Source organism: Crinia signifera, chromosome 1, assembly GCF_055691185.1.
Source record: "Crinia signifera chromosome 1, ASM5569118v1, whole genome shotgun sequence".
In the NCBI taxonomy this organism is placed as follows: domain Eukaryota; kingdom Metazoa; phylum Chordata; class Amphibia; order Anura; family Myobatrachidae; genus Crinia; species Crinia signifera.
The window spans coordinates 267,443,982-267,470,608 of record NC_139217.1 but is presented as its reverse complement, the minus strand read 5'-3'; the positions used below and the strand labels follow the sequence as shown (position 1 = coordinate 267,470,608).

General features: G+C 42.7%; 2 protein-coding genes across 6 annotated transcripts in view; one reads left to right on the top strand and one right to left on the bottom strand.

The window, feature by feature from the left end:
- Window positions 1-9,113, top strand: part of LOC146074811 (PALM2-AKAP2 fusion protein-like) — a 121,821-nt gene extending 112,708 nt beyond the window's left edge. For all 4 annotated transcript variants that reach the window (XM_083183350.1, XM_083183344.1, XM_083183336.1 and 1 more), the window contains exons 4-5: window positions 2,021-2,059; window positions 4,862-9,113. In XM_083183350.1, the coding sequence (XP_083039476.1) occupies window positions 2,021-2,059; window positions 4,862-4,954 (132 nt within the window). In that variant the 3' untranslated portion in view covers window positions 4,955-9,113. The remainder of the gene's footprint in view (window positions 1-2,020; window positions 2,060-4,861) is intronic.
- Window positions 9,114-10,967: 1,854 nt separating this feature from the next.
- The window catches only part of PIGG (phosphatidylinositol glycan anchor biosynthesis class G (EMM blood group)), a 34,591-nt gene continuing 18,931 nt past the window's right edge, over window positions 10,968-26,627 (bottom strand). For both annotated transcript variants that reach the window (XM_083183311.1, XM_083183318.1), the window contains 5 exons: window positions 21,000-21,448; window positions 19,781-19,972; window positions 17,953-18,262; window positions 17,000-17,163; window positions 10,968-15,038 (listed from right to left, as the gene is read on the bottom strand). In XM_083183311.1, the coding sequence (XP_083039437.1) occupies window positions 14,813-15,038; window positions 17,000-17,163; window positions 17,953-18,262; window positions 19,781-19,972; window positions 21,000-21,448 (1,341 nt within the window). In that variant the 3' untranslated portion in view covers window positions 10,968-14,812. The remainder of the gene's footprint in view (window positions 15,039-16,999; window positions 17,164-17,952; window positions 18,263-19,780; window positions 19,973-20,999; window positions 21,449-26,627) is intronic.

Genomic DNA, 26,627 nt, shown 5'->3' with positions numbered 1-26,627 from the left:
GGAGGTATGAGAATGGGATTAAAAATAGGCCCTGGCATTTAAAGTACGCAGGCCCACCATGGCGACAAAAGTGGAGGATGTAGTTGTGTGCACGCCGAAGGTGCGCTCCGGGAAAGGGGGTGTGGCCACTCAACAGGGGCGTGTCCTTGAGTGTAGTGTACAACACCATATACAACTTCTGCACATTATGCAACAAAATACTACACCCCATTATACTTGCCCCTTACACATGATGCCACATGGATTGAGCCAAAATTCACATAATGCCACACGGATTAAGCCAAAATTCACAATACACTTCATAAACAGGGACATTGTCCACCAAACGCGCGCATTAAACATTTACACCATAATGTCCAATACACGTTAAGATACACGCCATTATGTCCATTATGTATTATGCAAAACACCATAATGCCTATTAAAAATTATGCTACCTAAGTGCTGCTTATCTACATGCTCATTGCCAAGGGTTCCATGCTCATTGCCAGAGGTTCCATGCTCGTTGCCATGTGGGATTACATGCTCATTGCCAAGGGGAAATACATGCTCGTGGTAAATGGGGGACAGCCGCCTCCAGGCAGAAGTGATAGCCACTGACAGTGGCAGAGCCTGGCTGTATTCAGAGCACTGCAGGTCCCGGCTATTTGAAATAATACCCCTTTAACACCAGAAAATGCATTCCCAGGTTGGCCCCTTTTACACCAGCCTAGTCCCTGCATTTACTGGTGTGAGGGGGAGAGAAAACCACCCCTCCCCCCGTTAACCAGTTATCTCATTTAACCGGCTATATCTTCGGAACCAACTGACCCATTTACATGAGACAAGTATCATATTGAAGAACTTTTGAGTGGGCTTTGATTGATGTTAGTCCAGTGAAACTGGAATGTTTGTTTCCAGAGTAATCTGCCCTTAAAGAACATGAACAACCATGCAATTACATTTCAAAAATAAAAAAATCGGTTTACACACAATATCTCTGGAACCTATTGACCAGCCTGGTATCATATTGAAGGCCCAGCGATTTGGAATTGAATGAGATCAACCACAAGGTTCTGGGATGTCAGGGGGGAACTGGCAGCCGTCGGAACCGGGTGGGGGTCGGAATTGACGGGTCCCATATTATCCTATGGGGGAAAAAAAACGTTACAGCTTTGCCAGGCGTTATCTCCGGTTCCCAGGGGGCTAGAGACATGGGGCTGGGCTCGTTGGAAAGCCCTGATCCTCAGTTACAAAATGAAATGACAGGGGGGGGGGGGGCGCACGTGCCCGGGTGCCCCCCCCCCCCCCCTAAATCCGCCACTGCATACCATGGATATAAAAAGTCTCCACACCATTACTGACTTTGCAGGTTTGATTGACGTAAAGCCTGATATCAAGACAATGGGGTAATTGTAATATCCTGCGATTTGGTGAGTTTCTGTCAAGTCTGCCTGATAATTTTGAAAGACCAATCATTTGGTTGGTTTTTCCTGTTAAATTATTGCCCCTTTAAAACATTGGGAAGACTTGATGGGAACTTTCCATGTTGCAGGCTAAAACATTTCCACCAGTGCATTGACCTTTGTCCACCTTGTGACCTCGCAACCAAGAAAATGCATGTGGAACACAATGGACAAGTCTTGAATTCAAGGTCCTTAAAGACAGTGAGCTTAATAGAGATTGTAACCCTAACCACAGGTTCTCAAAGTTAGTCTGCAGGACCCCACCTAGTGCATGTTTTCCATGTCTCCTCACAGAATCAAGTGAAGTAATTAGCTCCACCTGTGGATGTTTTGAAATGTGTCAGTCAGTAATGAGTGCACCTGTGCACCTACCAGGTGACCTAGAAAACGTGAACTGTGTGTAGTCCTGAGGACCGAGTTTGAGAACCCCTTGAGTATGATATTCATCTATAATATTGCTACTTATATTCTAACTTTTTTAATATAATCTATGTAACGCTTCACTTTGCTGTGTGTGTTATGTCCGTGTCTCTTCTTAGTGCACTAATTCTCTTGTTTTCCTTCTCTCTCACCAGTACACCAGTAAATTACTGTCTTACAAAGTTACTACTGAGGTACCTGTTATCTGCCTGTATTCTCGCTGGCTGCATGCATGTGCTGCAATGCATGCTTCCCTTTACTACTCTGGTATTCTGTCTCTATGGGCCTTATTCTGTTTCAGGCTGCCAAACATACGTACGTTCCGTATCAGCGTACATTTCCCGTATGGGGACGTTGAGCGAAAGTCCACCCACAAAACATCCACATACGGACGGCCACAAACACTTGAGCGTACGCCACCGTACACGGACGGATCTCCTCCTAGACACCGATAACTGGCGTACAACAGAGCGTACGCCACCGTATACGGACAGCTTTTGTCCGTTTTCACACCGACATCTTACGGCTATCTGAGCGTTCGTCACCTTGTACGGACGGGTCTCGCCTGTTTTCAATGGAAAACTCAGCGTATGTCACCGATCGTGAGAGTGAGCTTACGTCCTTGCACGCTGGCATACCCTTCACATATATGGCCCTCATAATCTAGCCTTTCAACTATGATTAAGCCAATTAAATGAATTATTCTAATTGTTCATCAATTATTGTTTTCTATTACCTCAATTGTCTACCTTAATGAACAGCCTAATAAAAATACATTTTAACTAAATAGTGGCCATGGCCTTAAAACATTGCTGAAACATCCTTGTAGCTGTTAGATGTGGTTTATGTATTTTTAGCATAATTAAAAAAAAACTATGTTTGTATAAGAGTGAAAAGGTTGACACATGTCGACTTGTGTAGATTGAGTGTGCTGCTGTTTAAAGTATATGAAAACACTTACTGATTGTGTATAAATGGTTTCCAAATAACTACCTTGGCATATATAAGCAAGTCTTAAAAAGAATCTTAACTAAAATGAAACCAACCTTTACATGTAGAGAAGTGTAGAAAGATATGCTTCCAATGTGTTTGAGTGCTGTGTGTGGCTTGCAGGTAGTGAAATAATGGTTTGGACTTAATAGACTGCAGCATTGCTTATTACATTCAAGTGTATGTGTTTGAGTAGTAATCAGCATTAATTAGCAGACCCAGGCATCCGCTCTCATGCGTTATCTGTAGGGGTGGTATGGAGGTGGAGGTGGCGGCCGCCTGTTTTGTGTCCGAAATGCACGGTGCTTTAGCCGATCGAGCGGTAGTAGCACCGTACATTTTTTGTGCACACCCCTGTGTACGCCCATGTTTACGCCCAGTTTCCCTCATTATTTTGGCCGCTCCCCTCAACACGCCCATATGCCGCCCACAATGACCGTACTCTTGCGGACAGGTTTTTTCGCACGGAAAGACCCGTCCGTGAGCGTTGTGCAGTCGTCGCGCCTGCGCATTGCAGAAGGTACGCATGCGCAGATAAAAAAAAAACCCGAAATGTCCGCTTACGGCCCAGCCGCCCGAACCAGAATAAACCCCTATGTTACTAACCCTAGAGATCAGTTTTTCAGAACCAGCTATTTAGAGGTGCACATATACTGACCTGAAATCTGACTCATGCTTACTTCGCTATCCTGCCTTGATATCGGCCCAGGAAACAGATACATACTGACAAAGAAAAGTGCCATCCATTCTTTTATCCAACATACAAGACTTTCCTACACGTTTTCATAACATACTGGGGGAAATTTACTAAGATGTGTATTCTACTTCACATGTGATGTTGCTATGGGCAACCACTATATTCACTCAATATGCAACTTTTTTTGCCCTCAAGTTCATTATCTCAAAACATACTTTGCATAATATTTTGTACAGAAATGAGAAAATATGTAATGTAGTCTGTGTTTATGGCATGTACACATAATTCGATGAGGCGGCCGTCGATACCAATTCGATATCGACAGGCGCCGGGACCTGATGGATGCCATCATCGAACAGGAGGGAAGAAATGACGGCCTGTGGGGGATGCTGCATAGAGCATCGGGATGAGGTAGCGCATCGGGATCGAATCTACATCAAAGGCAGTTAACACGCTTCCATTCAGGGTCATTTTCTTTTTGATTTTGTTCTAGATATCTGTACTTTGTCATCAGTAATAAGGTGGACAGTCAATAGGTCAAACACTATTGGTCAACATGCATTATGTCAACAAGGTCAAAAGGTCGACATGACATTGGTCAATATGAGTTTTTCACAATCTTTTTCATACTTTACCATCCACATGGGCTACGATTGGTAACTCATTTTTACTCTTACCGTACAGTTATAGGGAGTCCATGTGCTACAATATAAAAATTGACCCCTATAAAACAACCCAAGAAAAACATTTTGATAGAGAACAGCACCTTACGACTGTAGCCCTGTTATAGCTCCAGTGTTGGATTAGAAATCACAGTATAAGCCCCGGTATGTAGTGCAAAATATAATGAATTTAGCATAAAATAAATATTCTATATTATAGTTAAAGAAGAATTTGCATTATGAATCTCCTCATCAGGCATGTTGTATATAAGGACAATGCATTCTCTTTAAATATTAGCCATGCGGTAGTAGCCCCAGTTAGGTCTGGAACCAATCAGAGGACACTTGGGTCACTTATTTGGTGCTTCTGAGCATAACTGTCAGAATTATTACTGAATCTACCCCGGGCAATGCTTATAGGGAATGTAGAACAAAGATATGGTCCATGACATTACCAGCAACCCACATGTTCTTCACACGTAGCAGAGACACAGTTGTTGGTTTCTTCATGTAAGTGATACATCTGTAGTGTGCTCTGTGAACAGTAAATATGTAAAGTTAAATTGTTTACTATTTTTATCTCTAGCTCTTGCAAAGTGGCATTTAATCAGGACCAAGCCTTAATTGCATGTCTTCTCTAATTACAGGTCCTGGAGGCAGTAAGAGTGGGCCGCAGGAAGAGTGCGCTAGCACTGCGCTGGGAAGCAGGGATTTATGCAAACCGGGAAGAAGATGAATAAAACATTTATTCTTTTGTATCATTTTTTTTCTAAATTCAAGATATAGGAAACCAAAAAGGAATCATTTAATCACATATTTATTGAACATAAAGCAGCCTCTGCAAACCATATAGCAGTAATGCAGATCGCAACTATAAGACTAAAGAGACGTTTCAGCTGCCTGGCATTGTTAGTGATGCAAGGACTCTCAGGATGTGGATCACTGGCATTAGAATAGGAGGCTGCCCCTAAACATTAGGGCTCAGCATGGACGATGCACAAAGCCAAACATAAAGTGCAGTTGCTTCCTTTCATAGATGCAGCTTTCAATTGCTTTTTGTACCCTCCTTTTCCGCAAGCCGGCAGACTTGCATGTTGGGAGCACCACTAGCTGACGGAAAGACTGACACTTCCAGGAGTCTTTATCTACCGCAGGGTGCAGCACAACCATTAACAATATATCTTGGCCACATAGTATTATTGTACTCTCTACAGGACTTGGTTATTGAAGATTGTATGAGTAAATGAAAAATGCTTTGAACCATATATATATATATTTTTTTCTGCAGAATAAGTCTACTTAACCCATTATCGCTTCGATTTATGTCGGCAAACGAGTGGTCTATAAACAGCTTGTTTGGTTATATTATGCCAGGCCAGCCTATATATTACATTTGGAGGCCTACATAACTTTTTAAGACTATACAATCACAGGATGTTCCGTAATGAAAAGCACAACAACCGAATCACAAATTGTGTGCTTGTTCACCTTTATGGCTCTCAGGGATAAAAGGGTTCTTTTTTTTTTTTTTTCAATTTAATATAACCAATTAGAGCTTTGCACAGACACAACAAGATAAATGCCCATGAGCCTTCACTCTGGCCAATACTGTATGTACAATACTTTCCAAGGCCACTTATTGGCTGCTCGAACACATATGAAACAGCTTCAAATTGGGGCCATTTTATGGCTCAGGGGAAAAATAAGTACAGTATGGAAAAGGAGGCTAAAGGCAGGATAATTCTATTTTAATTACATTGCAGATAGATTAACACGTTTCATTATTGTTTCACTGTATTTGCCATTTTGAGCTAGAGCTTTGAGACATAATAATAATCTATAGTAAAGTTAGTGCTTTGTATTGCCATGCCATTCAAGAGTGTGTGTATTATACATTTCACCCTAAACTGCACAAATGCGCTTTATTAAATTACATGTATACAGCACGTTACAGTACAATACATACTGGCTTTAATTGTAGACTTCAGAATCAACTGCGGCACAAGAAAAACACACAGTGCTATCTAAATTGTAAGAAGCATGTTTAGTGGTCTAACGAGCCAGCTCAGAGTGTCCCCATCTACAGCGTGGATGGCAATTCATGCTTCCTGTTCTAGTTTCTAATATTGTTGCAGTAAGTACTATTCCTGTGCTTGATATTGTTACTCAGTTCTAAATAAACCCTTTACTATTGGTATGTTAGCTTGGATGGGTATTGCACTGTATTGTAAAGACTGGAAGGGAAATGTATAAAGCCTTGGTGCAAGTGAATGAGTTGCCCAAAGCTACCAATGAACATCTGTCACGTCACAGACTGTGCTAGATAAATAACAGAAGCTGATTGGCTGCTTTACACAACCTCTACACTTTACCACTTTCCAATTCGTTGATACATCTTCCCTTGAAGATATCTACTGTAGAAGATACACTTTGTTCAGCAACAGAATGTGGAGCAGGAGTCAACTATGATTTTTGAGGTCTCTCAGATTCATCCTCTCGGGTTTCTACACAAGTTATTCCAATATTCCAAGTTTATTCAGAACATTCACATGTCAAAATTCTGGGTTTTGATCAATGGGTCAACATGGAATAGGTTGAATTGCTCAAAAGATCAATCGGTTATAAGGTCGACATGGAAAAGGTAGATAGGTGAAAGGTCAACAAGTACAAAAGGTTGACACATGGAAAAGTTTAACATGGAAATGTTGACACAAAAAAAAGTCAATACAAGTTTTTTTTGCCATCTTGTTAATTTAGCCACATGTGACCCCAATTAGAGTACCTTGCTTTGGGCTACGTGCATAGTAAGGGATAAAAAAAAAGAAAAGATATAGCTTGTGTCGACCATTGTTATGCCAACCATTTCAATCTGTCTGTAGTGAATCACTACATGTTAAACTTTTGATCATGATGACCTATCATCCAAATACCAAACATTCCTACAAGGTGGCATGATTTTAGATGCTCAGCAGTGTGTGAAGATTGCAGTGTATCTGAATACACGTGACTTTTCTCTATCATCAGCTGTTTTGGGCTCTGGAAGATTCTTTTAAGGTCTGATTACTGAAAACAATCTTGAGCATAGAACAAAGATTTATGTGGTATCTGGACGGAATTGCAACATTAACTAGACATTCAATAGGACAACACCAAAAGGTGGACAGTTAATTGGTCAATATGAGCATTAGATCAACACAGTCTAAAGGTCAACAGGTTTAAAAGGTGCAAATGGCTGACAAATTAAAAATCAACACATAGTTTATTTTCATAAAAGTATTATTGTATACAATTTGGACTAGATCACATCGCATAGGTTTTGCAATACATTGAGATGAGATCTAGTACAAAAAGTACGTGCAGCACATACTGTTTGAGCTGTGCGACAGGAGCGCGCATCTCATCACACCCAGCAATTGTACCATGTATGGGCACCTTTTAGGACTAGGAATATTGGGGCAGATGTATTAAGCCTCGTGAAGAGATAAACTGGAGATAAAGTGGAAGGAGATAACGCACCAGCCAATCAGATCCCAACTGTCATATTTCAAACACAGCTGATTGGCTGGTGCGTTATCTCTTCCAAGTTATCTCCACTTTATCTCCAGTTTATCTCTTCACGAGGCTTAATACATCTGCCCCAGAGTTAGAAATTTAGAGGCGGGTTAGGCTGCCAAAGTAGATGGGGTTTAAAATAATACAAAGGGCCTTATTTTGGTTCATTCTTTATGACAAAATCCTTCTTAGATGGACAAAACCATGTGCACTGCAGGGGGGGCAGATGTAACATGTGCAGAGAGAATTAGATTTGGGTGAGTTATTTGTTTCTGTGCAGGGTAAATACTGGCTGCTTTATTTTTACACTGCAATATAGATCTCACTTTGAAGTAAAACCCCACCCAAATCTAATTCTCTCTGCACAAGTAACACCTGCCCCACCTGCAGTGCACATGGTTTTGCCCATCTAAGAAGGATTTTGTCAGAAAGAATGAACCAAAATAAGGCCCAAAGTGTCAATCGTTTGCATATCGACATTTGACCTGAATCAACTGTAGAACTTTACTTCCTGTCCACTTACTGGTGTCAACTATTGACTGTATTTCTATACTGTGGATCTTTTAATCCAAGCCCGACTTTTGTAATGGAATAAGTGGCACATACATACACACACTAGAGTCCAGTAGTTATTTTAAGAACCAACACAATAGCTGAAGGAAATGATCTAATAATCTGAAGATTTAATGAATTGGGTGTTGGCGTGAGTTTTTCCCAGAACATTTCTGTTTGATTAGGTTTCTACTGGTTTGACAATGATCACTTGACTGTGGATGTATCATTTTTTGAATATCATACAATCAGTAGAAAATGGAAAAAGCAAGTGCCATTTGTGAAAATAGAGTAGAGGTTGCCATTTTGGGAAATGAGAAAGCCAAACCTTTATGCAGTAATGAGTGATGTTACTGAGGCATATCCTAAAACGATTTACAAGACATGGAATATATTGATCATGCACTGATTTTATGGCTGTATATTTGTTGAATATTTTAATAATAATTGAATAATATTCAGCTCACAAAATGGGTGACTCGGCTGTGCGCAGGCAACAGGTACATCTAAATGCGTTCAGGTAACTCAGTATTTGAGCTTACCCAATAAAAAGTATTTGCAAGAACAGGAATGCAAAGGTAGAAACAATTTTTAGAATACAATCATATTTATTCTTGTGTTTTATAATCACAAAATATATATCGTAGTTTGTTTTACCTGTCACATAAAGCAATACAGTAGATTTTGGAGTGGAAGCTGTATTTTTTTTTTGTTTTGTTTTTTTTACGCAGCAAGAATGTATTGTCCATATTTATTTTATGTAAAAACAATCAAATAAAGTGGCCACAATCTAATAATGACCGTAGTGTGTATTCAATAATAAAAAAATCGATATGCATGACAATTTGTCCAGTTCTGGCGCTGTTTAGTGATGCTTATGGATATGACACCAACAAGGGACACATATACTTCACCTTTGAATAAAGCTGCACTTTTGTATGCTGCGAAATGCGTCAGTTGACCTTTTCACCCATCTGGACTTGTCACACTGGAACATTTCCAGCCATGACCCAAACAACCCTGGCAATGGTACTACTTTGGCCTGCGGATTACACCACTATAAACTCTTTCTTTACTGGAAATATCTCCACACTTTTAGGATGACTGCCTTGAGATATAGCAAATCTCATAAAGTCAACAACTGCTATCCCATCTTGATATACCTTTATCAGATGTGCCAGGAATAAGACTGGTGGTATGGCTTCTGTGTCAGCACACAAAATGCTAGTTGTTATATATGAGGGTGGTTCACAAAGTTAGGTAACAAAACATCTCACCAGCGTAATGTTCCTGATTAGACCAATATAATGTACAGCCTAGTTGCTGAAGGGGAAGCAGGTTAAGCTGCTGTGATCTGGAGGGAAATTAGAACCACCCTCATATATAGAAAAAGAGATGGAAACATACAATTTGATGGCAGGTAAGAACAACGGCCTATCTGCTGTGCCCCTTTTTTAACCTAATAATAACCCCAAAACCTATTTCATCTTTAATCCATTGTAAGGATCTATCCAAGCATGCTTACAACATAGCACTCCTGTATTAGCCTATACCACCCCTGATGGGAGGCCATTCCACTTTTCACTACCCTTTTCCCTGAACCTGCCTTCCTCCTGTGTGTGTTCGAATACATCTCTCCCTTTAGAGAAGTGGCTGCGGGACCCAGTCCGACTAGAGAAAATGATTACAGGACCTCAGCAAGTTACTGCAGATTGGCCACAGCAGACCGCACATGCATGAAAGCATTGCAGGGCCACAAAAGAGAGAGGCAAAGCACTGGGTTGGAAGCAGAGCTGCTTTATGACTCCTCAGATCTCTAATGGTGTGTACACACTTTGTGATGTGCCTTGAGATGCGATCCCCGATATGATCGGATCGGGATCGGATCGCAAGGCACATCCGATTTGCATACATTCTTGACTATATAGTGCAGATCTGCACTATATAGTCAAGGCAGCTAAGACTTTCTGGCTTGCGATACGTAAACGCGCATAGGGATCGGATCGGGATCGCAAGGGTTAAAACCTTTGCGATCTGCATCCGATGCCGATCCGATGTTGACTATATCGTCAACATCGGAAGGCAAATTGTACCGTGTGTACACACTATAATGGTGTGTACACACGGTGAGATGTGCCTTGAGTTGCGATCCCCGATATGATCAGAATCGTATCGCAAGGCACATCCGATTTTCATACAATCTTGACTATATAGTGCAGATCTGCACTATATAGTCAAGGCAGCCAAGACTTTCTGGCTCGCGATACGTAAACGCGCATAGGGATCGGATCGGGATCGCAAGGGTTAAAACCCTTGCGATCTACATACGATGCCGATCCGATGTTGACTATATCGTCAACATTGGAAGGCAAATTGTACCGTGTGTACACACTATAAGACAGTTATGCGAGTCAGAAGTACCAGACAATTTAACTGACTTTTCAGACTCCTTGGATCATTGATCTAACAGAGAAGTCATCAACCTGATGATCAGCAAAATAAAGTAGTGACCCTATGCGGAGATGGCTTTGGGGTCAGGACCCACAATTTGAGAACCACTGCTTTACAAGTCCCTAATATAGACTTGCAAATCTTTTTCAAGGTTTTTAAAATGTACTAACAGCCCGCCCCCAAAGAATTTGAATCACATCCAATTTTTTTCTTTATTGTAGCATGAAAATAAGTTAAAAATACAATATAAGCAGGTAAAAGAAGAAAAGAATGGACACAAACAGTAGTAGCTGAAGCACTAATATATAAATAAAAACATGGATCCAAAACATTTTAACGTGAAAAAGATTAGAACCACAGCCCATTTCCAATGAGCTGGGGCACACCAAGCACATATGGGTCCTGTACCAATGTGTACCCCATAAAAATTTCCAAAGCTGTTTCCTGAGTAAGGGGTATAAATGAAGCCCTCTCATGCTAAAAAAAATAAATAAAACAAAGCATGAGTGAACATCTTCTTGCATTGAGGTCTCCAACCCAATCAATTTCGGAGACATGGAAAAACTTTTTAGAAAAGAGTGTAAATGATGCAGGAATCATCTTGGTCTATAAGTTCATGATGATACCATCTTCAACACAGCTAATAAATGTACTAACAATTTCCTCACCGCTTTAGCCACTGGCAAGCCCCCATACAAGATTCCAAAGATGGCCCACTCAGGGTAAATAGTTAGCCAAGTGACTGGCAACATAATGCCACACCTAGACCCAGAATTATCTTACCACAGGACACGCCTAACATTTAACAGAATAAGCTAGTGTCTGTGCTAACATGTGCACAGTACGCAAACAGAAGAAATTATACTTCCATTGTTCTAATCCAGTTGTAATGTATCGAATTATAATGGAGTGTGGAAAAAAGAATAGCACACAGAAACAGCTTGTTAATCCAATGATCTCTAGTGAATTATTACGATTTTCAGGGGACAGCATCTCAAAGATGCAACAGAGTGCTAAGCCTGTAGGCAGGCCAAAGTATAGGGCCAAACTATCCCGCTTTAAATTAATAACCAACTGTCTGACAGCTTAGAGACTTTGCAGACAAGTAAAAGAGTGGCCTGCTTACTAAGGTAATGAAGTGGCACACATAATGGGTTCAGTCTGCATTTATGGCAAAGACTGTGCCACACTTGCAGTTGTGTATACCTTGCAATCAAAACTGTGGCCAATCCAAACTTATCAACAAAGTCCGTCTCTATTGATGATCCAGAACAATGCACAATTACAGGAGACTTTGAAGCCATGAGTAGTCTGCCATTCCATCAATCAAGCACCGAGGAATTCTCCTGTCTTCCAATGGGTCTCTTATAAGTAAAAAGTATCAAACTTAAATAAACAAAAATGGTCTTTTTAAAAATGTTAGTATCCCCCAAAATGTTCCAATTCCCATACATTTTAGGTGACCCTAAAAGACGAAGAAATCCAAGAAGGCAATGTATGTAGGTGTCATTCTCTGATCTCCATAGTCAGAAGTGTATTACCCAAGAGAAGAGCGTCAGACTGAGGGTCACCCCCAGCAACTAAGTAGGAGACACTTGTATATGTGTGCAACCAAGTGTCTAAATATGTACACAAAGTGCTATAATGTAGCAGCAGCAGCAGCAGCAGCTTTTTCCCAGCAAAAGTTCTGTTTTGTGTATATTGAATCAGTCACACTCAGTAGGCAAGTGTCATTTCAAATTAGTGCGTCTAACTCACAGATGTGATCAGCCAGAAGCAGTGAAACCCGTGGCACAACCCACCCACCAGCAAAGCAATACTGAGAGAATGACCACAAACAGCCTCAGGCAGTGCACCTCATGGAGACCACAGCATCCTGGAGACACAGTACTGGCGGCAGATCTCAGACGTATAAGTATTCCAGGTCTAGGAGTATCACAGAAAGGACTCATCCATCAATGGCTGCAGCATCAATGAGGTATCTAAGGGGGCCATTCTGATCCATTCGGCCCCGTTCCGATGGTTGATAGACTGCACCCGCATTACAATGGGAATGCGGGTGGGAGGAGGTGTGCCGGGGTGGGAGGCTGATGTCACATGGCATCAGCCAGGCGCCCGGTCTTCGGCAGAATGGCCACAAATATATAAGCCAGAATCCACTGACATATTTGCGTGGCCTGATGAAATCATTCGATGATCGGCTACCTTCGAATGACTTCTCCGCCAGCGGGACATGCAAGGGGATGTTTCTTTGGGACACATCAACTCGCATGGTTACGAGGGGATAAGGTGACGGCAATTCGGCAGGGCAGGCCCTCTGGGACTCGGAAAGCTGCAAGCTTCGCAACTGACCGAGGTAACCAGAATCAGGCCCTAAGTCCAGAAGTATAGGTAAGGAGTAGCAGCTGAAGACCCAATGCAGGAGTGGCGGGAATGGGATCTCCATGTGGCTCACCCAGCAGAATCTGACGCCGGCAAAGAAACAGAGTAGTAAAGCCTCTGTTGCTAGCAATTAACAACTCAAAAGGATCCCATAGGTTTTAGGAGGGTGCTGAAGTGCAAGATATCAAGGGAAAGAGCACTGACTGGTAAAGATTACACAGCAGTCTATGGAGCTATGCTAAAATGTCACCTTCTTGGATAAGTCACCCACCAGAAGTCATAAATTTGACTTTTAAACTACAGTACATGAATAGGTATGTAGTCACTTTTGGCATCAGTCCCGTGTCTACCACCATCATTATTAGTCTGGTCCCTCCACTTCAACCTAATCATACATGGCCAAAAGTTTAAGTTGAGTATTGTAGACAACACACAGTGGCCCTTATTCTGGTCTGTGCGGCCGGAGCCGCATACGTTGCTCCGGCCGCACAAACCAATCCCCGCCTACAATACGGATCGCCACGGCCGTCCGTACGCGGACGGCTGGCGATCCGCATGAAAATGGTGGGGCGTACGCCTCCACCATGGTGGGAGCTGCCCCCTGCATTCGATGGTCGGCGACCATCGAAGGCAGGGCCGCACGCTCCAGCAGCTCCCGCAAGCTTAGACCACACGGACAATCGTCCGTGTGAAAGCTTGTATGGGGGCGGAGAGCTGACATCCGGCGATGTCAGCTTTCCGCCTCCATCACTGGCGTTATAGCCTCATTACCATGCATACGCCCCGCGTTTGCATGGGAACGCCCATGAAACGCTGGGCGTATTCATAGGTAAATGAGGCTATTAAGCCCCTCACGCCCCTATACGCCCCCTTTGCGGCGTATAAAATTTTTGTGCGGCGATTTCCCCTGCACATGCGCAGAGTGACCTCTGCGCATGTGCAGAGCGAAAACATCGGCGGTACGGCCGCACGCGGGCCGTACCGCCCAGATCAGAATAAGGGCCAGTGTGCTGTAACAGTGCAATGTGCGGCTGAAACCCCGCAACTTACACTTACTTCTCGGGAATTAATTTTTCCCTGTGGCAGCCTGCAGATGACACCCATCTATTCAATTGTGGCTGCCGATGGAAAAAAAAAAAGTGACCCATTTGAGCGCTGAAACTGAACCTTTCGCATCACGCCCATTTTACTTTACAGATTTAGCTGGTATATGCAGCTAAACCCAACCGCTCTGGCCATGACAAGCAGCATCAATTGAATACCGCCCATCAAAGGGTTATTACAATAGAATTCCCACCCTATGTCCGGAACAATGCTTTTCATTTAAATTCTACATTTGTTGGATTGCCTTTAATGCTTTCATCAGAAAGACCAGTACAAAAACAAAGATGTAACACTTAATTTACGGCGCAGTACCTAATCTCCCAACACACAAACAATGAAGAAATGATTGACAGGTTATCTTTAGCAGAGATCAAATTGAGTACACAGATTTCTTTTTAAATAAATGTACAAAAATATAAAGTAGTAGCTGAATAATAAACAACTAAAATATTTAAAGTCCATATACAGATTTTTTAGAAAAATATTACAACCCCAAACTATTTACATGTTATTAGCTTTTTTAATATATTATGTTCAGCAAGTCCTGTTACCGCCACTCACAGATCACTTTTTGCCCCTTGGTTCTTATCAACAGCAGTGAACATGACACAGACTCCGGCTGAGATGAAGAGATGTATGACTTCATAGAGTAACTTAGGAGAAAACACGCTCCAAATGAACAAGTGGTAACGAAGAGCGGTGACCAGAAGAATGTAGATGGTGACTGGAAGGGAGCGGATGATAGCGTAGCAGTAACAGCCATGAGCTATAGAAGTTGCAGCCCTGAAATAGGATGACAATTGCAAAAGCGCGTTAGTGTGAGCACTCCCATGGTCTATTGTACTTTATAAAGCTCTAAGATAAATCCAGGACACATATTATATTACATATTATAAGTATTATTCTGTTTTCCCATAATATACAGTTATTGTATATTCGTTATTGCATGATGCTTGTGCTGCTTACTTCGCATTTGTGAAAGAATATTGTGCTATATTGCACTGTGTCAGAGTAGGACAAGCTGCAGCTAGTGTGATGTTCCTTTGGGCTCTAATATCTTATATTCTATCCAGAATAGAAAACAAACCCTTGAATCATACAAAACGAATTTCAGGAAACTGTGCAAGGAGACAATTTTTAGGGGTATATTCAATGCGTGGGGAAAGAGGGGGGGGGGGGGATGGCTGATGGCGAGCAGTGCAGATAGCCCACCATCAGTATTCAACACACCCCCCTCACTTGCCGTTTCCACCTTGTCTGCTCCCTGAGGCAAGGTGGAAACAGTGAGTGCGGCCATCAAAACGGCAAGGCTCCCCGCTATATGCAGCGGGCTCCCTGCATTTATGGAAAACTCTGCTGTTCCGGGGAATCCTCACCGCCCTCTGATGGCGAGTATTTCGCCAGAACATAGAGAGGGAGATTCTCTAAGAATCTCCGCCCCCCTTCGCCGCCCATCGCATACTTTATTATCGCATATGTTGTAACATATGCAATAATTAAGGCAAAGGACAGCTCTTGCGTTAAGAGCTGTCCTTTGCGGTGAGAGTCGCCAGGTCCCAGTAGGTCCCGGCGGCTCCCCCCTCCCTCACACACCCGGCGCTGCTGCTGCTGCGCCGGGCTCTCCTCCTCCTCCCTGCACCCGGAAGAGGATCAGTGCAGGGAGGAGGTCACAGGTCCGGGCAGCACTGCGCTGTGCTGCCCGGACACAGGTGAGGGGGGAGGGGGCGATGCGGGGCGGCGGGGGGTCGGCGCGTGGCGGCGGAGGGATGCGGTAGAAGCCCATTGGCTTCTATGGGGCATCGCCAGATTTTTCTGGCGATGCCCCCGCCACGTTAACCCGGCGGGGGATGCTTACAGCATCCCAAAATGCGGTAAAAACCCCGATAACGGGGTTTTTACCGCATTTCTTGTTTAGAGAATCTCCCCCAAAATATGTCGAGCAGCCGGCCACGGATCGCGTTTCCTCACTAAAAACAAGCCATCCTCACCATACAAAACCCCCTCGCCACTGCTCGCCCCCAGCATTGAATATACCCCTTAATGTTCAGGCTCTTCAGGAAAAGGGTCTGCTAAACCTTCTAATAATACAGGGCCTAATTCAGACCTGTTAGCAAGACTCCAATTTTTGCAAGTAGACAAAACCATGTGTACTGCAGGTGGGGCGGATTTCAAATGTGCAGAGAGAGTTAGATATGGGTGTTCCAAATTAAATCTGATTTGTAGTGTAAGAATAAACCAGCCAGCACTTACCCTGCACAGAAACAAAATACCTCCCCCAAATCTAACACTCTCGGCACATGTTACATCTGCCCCACCTACAGTGCAGCATGGTTTTGCCCATCTGCAAACATTGCCATCTTGTTAACAGGTCTGAATCAGGCCCAATGTTTGTATAAGGACGAATGAGAGACCATTGTAACCTAGGGGGATTCCGTAAAAAAAAAAACCAGAGTGAAATCTGAGACTTTGTCTCACCACTATGGCCTCTAAACTATTCTCAAATCAGCCAAAGTTTTATGTTGGTATTGAGGGGGAGCTGTACCAAACCTTGGAGAGAGAGCTAAAGTGGAAATGTTGCCCATAGCAACAAATCAGCTTCTGCCATATTTCAGATGTGATTGATAAAGTATAGATGGAAGCGGATTGCATTTTATGAGTAACTTTGTCCCCCCACCTCCTACCTGTAGCTTGACAATTGCCTTAACACATTACATTCCCAGCATTTAATAACCTGTGTAACTTACCTGCTGGTTTCTCCATTCAGATAACACAGCAAGTGCATAGACCAAAGTAGGGGCCCACTGTATGTCACAAATGCAGTCAGGAAAATAGCTGGAATCTCAACATAGTTATCTAGACCCACAAAGCCAGCAGATACATCCACAGTACTTATGGTGTTTGAATTGCCCTGGAAAAAAGAAACAATAACAATAGCTACACAAAGTTACCAAATAGGAGGGAACAGCTCATAGAGAGCCAATTAATCTGTAAGGAGAGGGGCTAATGCTGGGCAGTAGGCTTTCAGAGCAGATAACTGGCACATGGACAGCAGACATTAGTACATTGTTTACTCTCCGCTTAGTACTTTTCTTCATAAATAGGCCACGTGCACTGCAGCGGTCTCTCTCCATATGGATAAAGTGTCTTTGTGTGAGCTGTTGCCTCACCTCTGTTCACTTGAGATGAAACAGAATGAGCTAATATCACCGTGTACAAGCCCTTATCTTAGTAGGACTACCATAATCCTTCTTTCCTACTTCTAATGATGGACCCTACCTATTCACCAGCACCATACAACATAAACAATCTACTTTCTTCAACATACATACACACTATTATAGCATCCCTTACCCCACACCTCTGTCCTGGGCATGCACACAGGCAGTATGTACGATGAAATGGTTAGTATTACTGCCTTAAAGCACGGAGGTCATGGATTCAATTCCCACCATGGCCTTAACTGCGTTTGGTTTGTTCCATGTGCTTGTGTGGGTTTCCTCTCACACTCTAAAAAATATTAGAGGCCCTCAACAAAATTAACAAAAGCGTTACCCTCCGGGGTAGGGACTGGCGTAAATGACCAAATATTCTCTGTAAAAGAACTGTGGAATATGTGTGCGCTATATAAATAACAGGAAAACCAAATGAAAAAGTATCATCCCAGAAATCTGTGCACGGTATATACAGTTTATCATACCTGGAAGAAGAAAAAGGCCTGTCCAAACCAGTAGTGCATTATAGTGAGTTGAGCTGCATCAAATTGCAGTAATTTCCAGATGAACATAGTCAGAATAATTTGGATTATCAGACAGAATACCAAGACCACAAGGTTGTGTGGTCTAAACAGAAGCGCTGCTAGCAGAACCAGTCCGCTGTAGACTTCCCATAAACCAACAGTCTTTGCTTTAGAATCCGTGTAAATAACATGTGACTTCAACAGGTCCTTTATTCCAGTTATAAGCATTCCAAGAACAAATATATAGACAAAGCGAGCTTCAGTGATTCCTCTGTAAAGATTACCCATAAAAGAAACAGATTTGAATTGTAAACATTAACAAAAACTACAAATCATTTCATGCTATACTATATATTGCCAGTTTCTATAAAGATGATTTTCTGAAGCAAATGCTATGGAAGTCAGGTTGACCAGGTTCCTTCTATAACAAGTTTTGTTGCATTTTTGCACTAGTTTGTCAAAATTGCCAAATGGCTCAATGCAATCCAGCACCTAGCTCAAATAGCACTCATTACTGAAGATCAGTAAACTCCATTACGCAAAGAACTCCGTTGAGCAAAGTTTAATTGGTGCAATTATAGCTATGAATACTACAAAGTCATAAACTGATTTCTCCAATTAAAAAAGGAGATACAAAAAAGCTACATGTGATGTGCCTATGGCAGCATTTAAACCGTTTTAGGGACTGGGTTTTAAAAGTTGCTCAAGCAATACATTTTGAACAGTCTTGGATATAGGAATAGCCAAACAAGGAATAGCGATATCTCCAGTTGCCGTCGCTAATTCACAGCACAGAGCAAATTTTTTTTTTTAGCTCAATAGTATAAATTGGGCTATCTAATTATAACCAGATTTTACTGTGCGGTAAATTACTAGTACTCAGGCAGTAACGCATAGGGATCAGGGAAGCAAGCAAAGAATAATCCTTAATAACATAATGGGGGAAATTTACTAAAGGAAATTTGTAAAAAATAGGTGTATTTGTATCTAGAAATACACCTATTTTTGACATTTACTATCCCGAAAATACCGTAGTTCGTATTCGTATTGATAGCACATCAATACAAATACGAATTGCCATATTTTTGGGATAGTAAATGTCAAAAATAAGTGTATTTCTGGATACAAATACACCTATTTTTACACCTATTATTTACAAATTTCCTTTAGTAAATTTCCCCGAATATGTCTTAAAAATATCAGAACATACAATACAACAAGGGATAAACTATTATAAACATAGGTTGAACTAGATGGACACAAGTCTTTATTTAGCCTCACCTACTCTGTAACTATGGGCCTTATTCTAGTTCACTCTGACAAAATCCTTCTTAGAGATGGACAAAACCATGTGCACTGCAGGGGGCAGATGTGACTTGTGCAGAGAGAGTTAGATTTGGGTGAGTTATTTTGTTTCTGTGCAGGGTAAATACTGGCTGCTTTATTTTTACACTGCAATATAGATCTCACTTTGAAGTAAAACCCCACCCAAATCTAATTCTCTCTGCACAAGTTACATCTGCCCCACCTGCAGTGCACATGGTTTTGTCCATCTGAGAAGGATTTTGTCAGAAAGAGTGAACTAGAATAAGGCCATATGTAACTAAGTGCTCGCTAACTCAACTAACTGAAAAACCACGGGAGAAACCATGGTAATATACTGTGGTTAATAGAATTTACACGGTGTTAAAAAAAAGTTATAATTTTTAAACATGAGTTATTTAATGCACTGTAATTCAGTATAAAGAAGAAATAATGGTTATAGAAGAAATAATTGGCGTACACTTACTTGGTGATCTCTTTATTACTTTGTTGCCAGGGATATAATACATGTCCTATGGCGGCTCTGTAACAGTACACCCCCAGCAGGCCAAACATCAATGCTACTTTAGATACTAAAGAGCACTTTCCTTGAATTAACACAAATATCATAACTAAGCAGATAGCTACCAAAAATGATAGCTCGGCCTTGTGTTCAGAGCTGTAACAGAAAAAAAAAAAAAAAAATACATGTTTAGTTGTAAATATGCCAGAGGAAAAGGTTTTATTATAAGTTTATTTGAATAGTTTAAGGGCAGTATTCAATGAGGCTGATTCGCCTCTTTTCAAGGCGAATGTGTAATATTTTCATGCTCCCTGTGACCGGAAAAGTAATTCACCCTATTCAACACTCAAAATTCGCAGATGGCGAACAGTGAATGGCGGCCAATTAGTCGCCGCAATTCGCTGCTGTTTTCCAATGGGTTTTTCGCCGTGAGTGTATTCAATGTTAGGATGGGGAATTGCTTCCAACGTGATTTTCGCTGTGCTTCACCGTGTAGCAATCGCCATCTGTTTAAGGTGAACTGGAATGTTATCTTTTAAAATAGTGTTTTTTTTATTTTTTTATTTGGTGTAAAAAAAAAAATATATATATATATATATTTTTTGGCGGTGAAGAGGCATGCTATTTTTATTCCTGTGCGTGCTGCACATGAATATATATTTAATTAAAAACATTTTTATTTTTTACAGCAGGGGGCCCAGAGCCGCTCATTACATATTCATATATTCACTGCTCCCGCTCATCACATATGCAGGAGCAGGAGAGGTGCAGCGGCTCCCTACCCGTGTCCCCTGCCAGTTATCGGTGTGATTAGCTGATTTTTGGGCTGATAATTGAACACTGTATGATTTATAGAGATAAAACTTGTGTTCGGGAACTTCAGCAATAGAATTTGATTAAGGTTAGCAGTGTTTTTTTAAAGCACATTCAAACAGACAAATTGCACAAATATACATGTAGTAACTGCAGAAAATGGTTGATTCCTACTGCAAAGTTCTCTGTTTTACTGATTGTTATAACAGCAGCACTGATAGCTTCTACTGCAGAACACTGTAACCTTGTCGTTATGTTTACATCATCAGTTTCGGTTCCCTAAGCATCTATTTCTATGGGCTAAACTTGTTATGAAAGATATAGGATAATATGATAGGACTGACAGGAAAAGGAAACAAAAGCAGATTACCTTGTCAACCAGTGTCCAAAATCTGGCCGATGAATCCACTGAATTCCTGTCTGATTTAGGGGGCGCAATAATCGACAACAAATAAGGATAAGGCCAGGGCTTGATAATGCAATCCATTTTTCATGGTCTTTAATAAAACGAGTTAGAATTGGCACTTTTTCCTCTTTTAATTCCTTCTTGTGTGTGTCATATATCTCATTTATGTATACATCTTCCTGATTTGAATGTTCCAAAACTGTGCAATTCGCATGATTTCCTTTTTTCACAAGAAAGTATTTCCTACACATTTCTTGGGATAAAGCCAGACACAGTGTAGTAACAAGAAAATACCAGGTCTGATGTTCTTCCTCAATGAAGCTACTTGCTCCCATGCTAAGAACGTGTCCCAAAGTCCCTACCAGCAGTAGAACGTCTAGTTCTGACCATGTAGACATGCTGGAGTTTGGTTTCTGAAAAAAAGGAAAAAAGGAAAACCATGAATGGAGTATGCTATACCAGGGTTGCAGGAAATTAGCAAAATGCCAGAACTGTTTTAATGGTTTGTTCTTACTACTGGCTATAAATGCGAAGGTGTAGTTTTGGAAAGGTATTGCTCCGTAGGTTACAAAGAATAAATCATTTTGATATACTGGTCATCAATGCAAGAATACTTTATATTGTCAGCTTCGTATGTAGAATATTATAGTTGCATATATAGGACAGGATGCTCTATCATCCACCACCCCTCTCCGCCGGCTACCGAATTCTTACTAATCGCATATGCAGGAACATATGCGACTGGTAACGCAAAGGACAGCTCTTGCGATAAGAGCCATCCTTTGCGATGCAGCGACGTCCCTGGACTTCCTGGTCTGGGAGGGACAGCCCGGCCTCGGGGCACGCTGGGAGGGATCCATGACTGGTCTTTCACACGGAATGTTGCTATGGGCAAAATATTTATGGTCAAATATAGGCCAATCAGTACCTGTGGCTGCAAACATAAAACTGTTGACAAATCAGAGGTACAGTTGTGCATTACCACATAACTGACCCTAAAAACATAACTCCCCAACATAACTAATTACAGGAGAGATAAAATACTCTGTTCCTGGACTTCTCAATTTATGGTTGCTGTCACCTGTGTTGAATTGGTTAAATTGAGGAGAAAGTGATGGAAGGAAGTTCAAGAACAGAGAATTTCGTCCCTCCTGGAATGGGTCATGTTGGGAGCTATGTAGGGATGACAGGTAGGACCAAATGTAAATATATTCTTACAAATTTATCAATAAAAACTTATTATAGGGGTGATGTAAAAATAAAATGCTTCTACTCTAGAGCACCGTTATTAAAGACATTTTGGGAACCACTGGTCTAAGGGATAATAATGTGACTACATAGGGACATTGTAAATTCCCAGTTAAATAAGGAATTTGGTACTCACCGTTAATTCCCTTTTTCTGAGTCAGCAGGGGACACTGTAGTCAACACGTATGGGGATAGAATAGGTGTACTGGAGGAGTCGCCAATTTAAAAATTTAGATGTGGTATGCTCCTCCCCCCTCTCTACCCCCTCCCAGACCCCAGTCTTAGAAAAACTGGGTCTGAGAGGAGAAGAGACCAGCGAATTTCCAGAAAGGAGGAGGAGAAGACAACAGAACAAGATTAGGTTAGCAACAGATAGAACATTAATATCACACAAACGTATGCAAAATGGCAGGAGGTCAAGCTCTGGGATGGAGTGCAGTGTCCCCTGCTGATTCAGAAAAAGGGAATTAACGGTGAGTACCAAATTCCTTATTTCTCCTTTGTGAAGATGGGGACACTGCAGTGAACATGTATGGGGAACTACCAAAGCACTACTCCCAGGCGGGAGAGCACTGGGACTCCTGCAATACTGCTCTACCAAAAGACGCAGCAGAACTGGCTAAAGTGTCGAACTTAGAATTTTTTTTAGCAAAAGGTGTTTGAACCTGTCCAGTTAGCTGCTCAACACACCTGAGAAAGAGGCTCCCTGAGCAATGGCCCAAAAAGTACTGTCCAACCTGGTAGAATAGGCTGACACCACCGTGGGGACCCACTGATAAGCATGTCTATATGCCTCGCGTAAGACAGAGCCAGCGAGGCAACATCTGTTTGGACACTGGCAAACTGCGTCTCACTCATAAAGGATGAAGAAACAGTCCAACTTCTGCAAGGGCGTCATCCTAGAGATGTATATGTGCAGAGCATGCACAATGTTCAGAGATGAAGAATCCCCTGATAAGACCAGCATCACAATGGGTTAATTTGCATGGAAGGATGAGAATACTTTGGGAAGAAAACCCTGGTTAGTTCTCAACTGCACACAGTCCCTGTGGAACACCAGAAACGGTGATCAACAGGACAATGCCCCAAGTTCCGAAACTCTATGAGCTGAAGTGAAGGCCAACAAAATGACCATCTTCCAAGTTCAAAACATAAAATCCACGGACTCTAGAGGTTCATAGACCTGTGTTAGCAGAAAAGATAAGACGAGAGATAAGTCCCAAGGCTCCGTCGGAGAAACAAAAGGAGGTTGCAAGTTGCAAACGAAGAACTCCTTCCTTCAGGAACTTCTGGACCTCGGGAATCCAAGCCTGTCGATGAAAGAAAACAGAGAGTGCAGAAATCTGCACTTTTAAGGACCCTAACCATAGGTCCGCTGTCAAGCCTGATTGTAAGAATTCCAATTGTCTAGAAAGGCTGAACACCGCTTTTGGCAACCTCCGGGATTCGCACCAGTGGACATGCGCTTTCCAAATACGATGATCATATGTGGAAGTGACCTTCTTCCGTGCCTTCATCATCGTTGGAATAACTGCAGGTGGGATACCTCGCTTTATAAACAAGTCGTTGTTGCAGGGGGTCATACCTGAGTAGAAGGCACGACGGTCCATCTGTAAGAAAAAAGTGGAGGTCCGAGTACCATGGTTGCCTCGGCAAATATGGTGCTATTCAAATTACTGAAACTGACTCTTTTTATCCATTTGAGTACCCTTGGAAGAAGAGGAAATTAAGGGAACAAGTATAATAGATTGTAGTTCCACGGAATGGACAGCGCATCCTCCGCCACAGCTGCTGGATCCAGCGACCTGGCACAGTATATTGGAAGCTTGTGGTTCAATCTGGACACCATGAGATCTATCTGAAGTGTCCCGCAACAAAGGGTCAGCTGGTAAAAGACCACCGGGTTCAGTGCCCATTCTCTCGGGTGAAAGTCCTGGCGGCTGAGGAGATCCCCTTCCCAGTTCTCTACTCCCGGGATGAAAATCACTAAGAAACTGGATGCGTAAGTCTCTGCCCACAACAGGATCGGACAAACCTCCTTCATAGCCACCAGACTTTTGGTTCCTCCCTGGAATACCGCTAATCGATGACCCTAAATGCTAAGATATTGATCGGAAGCCTCGATTCTGGAAGAGACCAGTGCCCTTGAAAGGAGTGGCTGAGGGTCACTGTCCCCATCCTCGAAGACTGGCATCGATCCTGACAATGGTCCAGGCGCCCGGCTTGAAACTGCGACACTGTAGGAGATTGGGAGCACTGAGTCACCATTGTAGTGACAAGCAAGCTTTCCTCAACAAGACTATCAGTTTGTGCATCTGAAGACAAGAGCACGCTGCGTGCAGCTGCTGTCAGTGTCTTCCTCCTGCTTTTGGCCATCGCACTACATAGCCGAACCCATTGTGGCGCAAAGCGCCCCTAACAATGTCGTAATCTATGGAGACTTGTGGGTGGAGCCGTCGACCCGTAATGCGAAACACAAGCAGCTGTGGCGGATCGTGTAGGAACACTGCGTGCAGTGTCGACCAGAGCCCTCCAGGGTCCCACGTAGCAGGCAGACCGTGCTAAGGAGTCTGCCTGTCCTCATTGGGCGGTATTCAATGAGCCTGATTCGCCATGTTTTTATGGCAAATTTGTGCTGTTTGGCGAATTTCTGACTAAAACGGTGAATCACCCTATTCAATGACCAGATGGCGAATACATTTGAAGGTTTTTTTCGTCATGATTCACCGAGTAGCAATCGCTATCTTTTTATGGTGAAGTGGAATGTGAACTTTTAAAATAAAGTGTTTTGTTTTTTACATTTGGTGTCAAAAAAATCAGGAATTTTATTCTGAGGAGGGGCATGCTATTTTTATTCATGTGCTGTAAGCACATGAATATATATTTAATTTAAAAAAAAAATATTATTATTTTTTTTACACAGCAGCCAGCAGGGGGCGCTGGAGCCGAGCTGCTCATTAGATATTCATATATTCACTGCACCCGATCGTTACATATGCACGATCGGGTGTAGTGAATATACCCGGTCCCCTGCTGGCACCCCCGGGGGGCAGCCTGTGCTGCCTGGCACCCGGGGAGCCCACCACCCCCCCCACATACGCTCTGGGGCAGGCAGAGAGACTTCCATCTCCCTGCCTGCCACCGTCCTCAGGCTCCCTGCGGCGTTCGCCACAGGAGCTCATATTCGCCGGTCAGGGGCAGCGAGCCCCTGACTCGTTGAATACCGGAGCCAGCGAGGCTCCGGAACGTGGCAAATGTGCAGCGAATCCTAAACAGGATTCGCTGCACCTCGCCGGTATTCACATTGAATACCGCCCATTGTGTAAAAAGAAATAAAATAAAAATAAAACCGAAGCCTAATCTCCCTCAGGAGAAAAAGCCCAGGGGACTGACTCCTCCAGGCAGTTTTTCTAAGACTGGGGTCTGAGTGGGGGAGAAGCCTACCACATCTAAATGTTTAAAGTGCCGACTCCTCCAATACACCTACTCTATCCCCATACGTGTTGACTGCAGTGTCCCCTGCTGCACGAAGGAGAAATGTATTTGTGATGTTTGTGCATATTATGCTGTATTTAACAGTTCCCTGAAGTAAATCAGGATGCTAGAGGTGCTACTTCCCCATCATTATCGGTGCAGTTACACGATGATGTCCTCAGATGATCAGAGCAGCACACACAGCATTGTCCCTGCCACAAACTGTGCTTACAAAAAAATAAAAATAATAATATATAAACTTGGGTTTTCCCAAACACCCGCAAAATGTTTTGACGCCCTAGAAGCACCAGGTACTGAAGCAGATAAAGGGAGAGTGAGCTTTGCCGTAAAAGGTGAGGTAACACTTTCCTAGGGAGAGACATCCTCTTCAGCAACTGCCCTGCTTTGACTCAATAATGGGCGAAGCCAGGCATGATAAAATATCTAATGCTGCTTTCAGACCGCATAACTGGCTTTGACCCTGTATTTGGAAACGTTTCCAAAAACGGGTCTGCCAGATAAAACCCCTTTCACACCGCAGCACTTAAACGGTATATTACCGTTTAAGTGCCGATTTTTTGACACTGGCAGACCCGTTTTTGGAAACTTTCCAAATACAGGGTCAAAGCCAGTGCAGCCTTCAGCCCTCCCCTCCGTGCAGCTCCCCCCCCCCCTCGCGTGTCGACCGAGAGCATGTCGACGCCCCCCGCGCATGTCGACGCCCCCCGCGCGTGTCGACGCCCCCCCCCCCCGTGTCGACTTACCCCGTGCCGGTACCTCCGTTGTGGACTGCAGCTCAGTATGCTCGGAAAGCACTTATGAAAAAAGTGTCTTCCAGAAAATGGCTGCCCCATAGGAAACCCTGTTTAA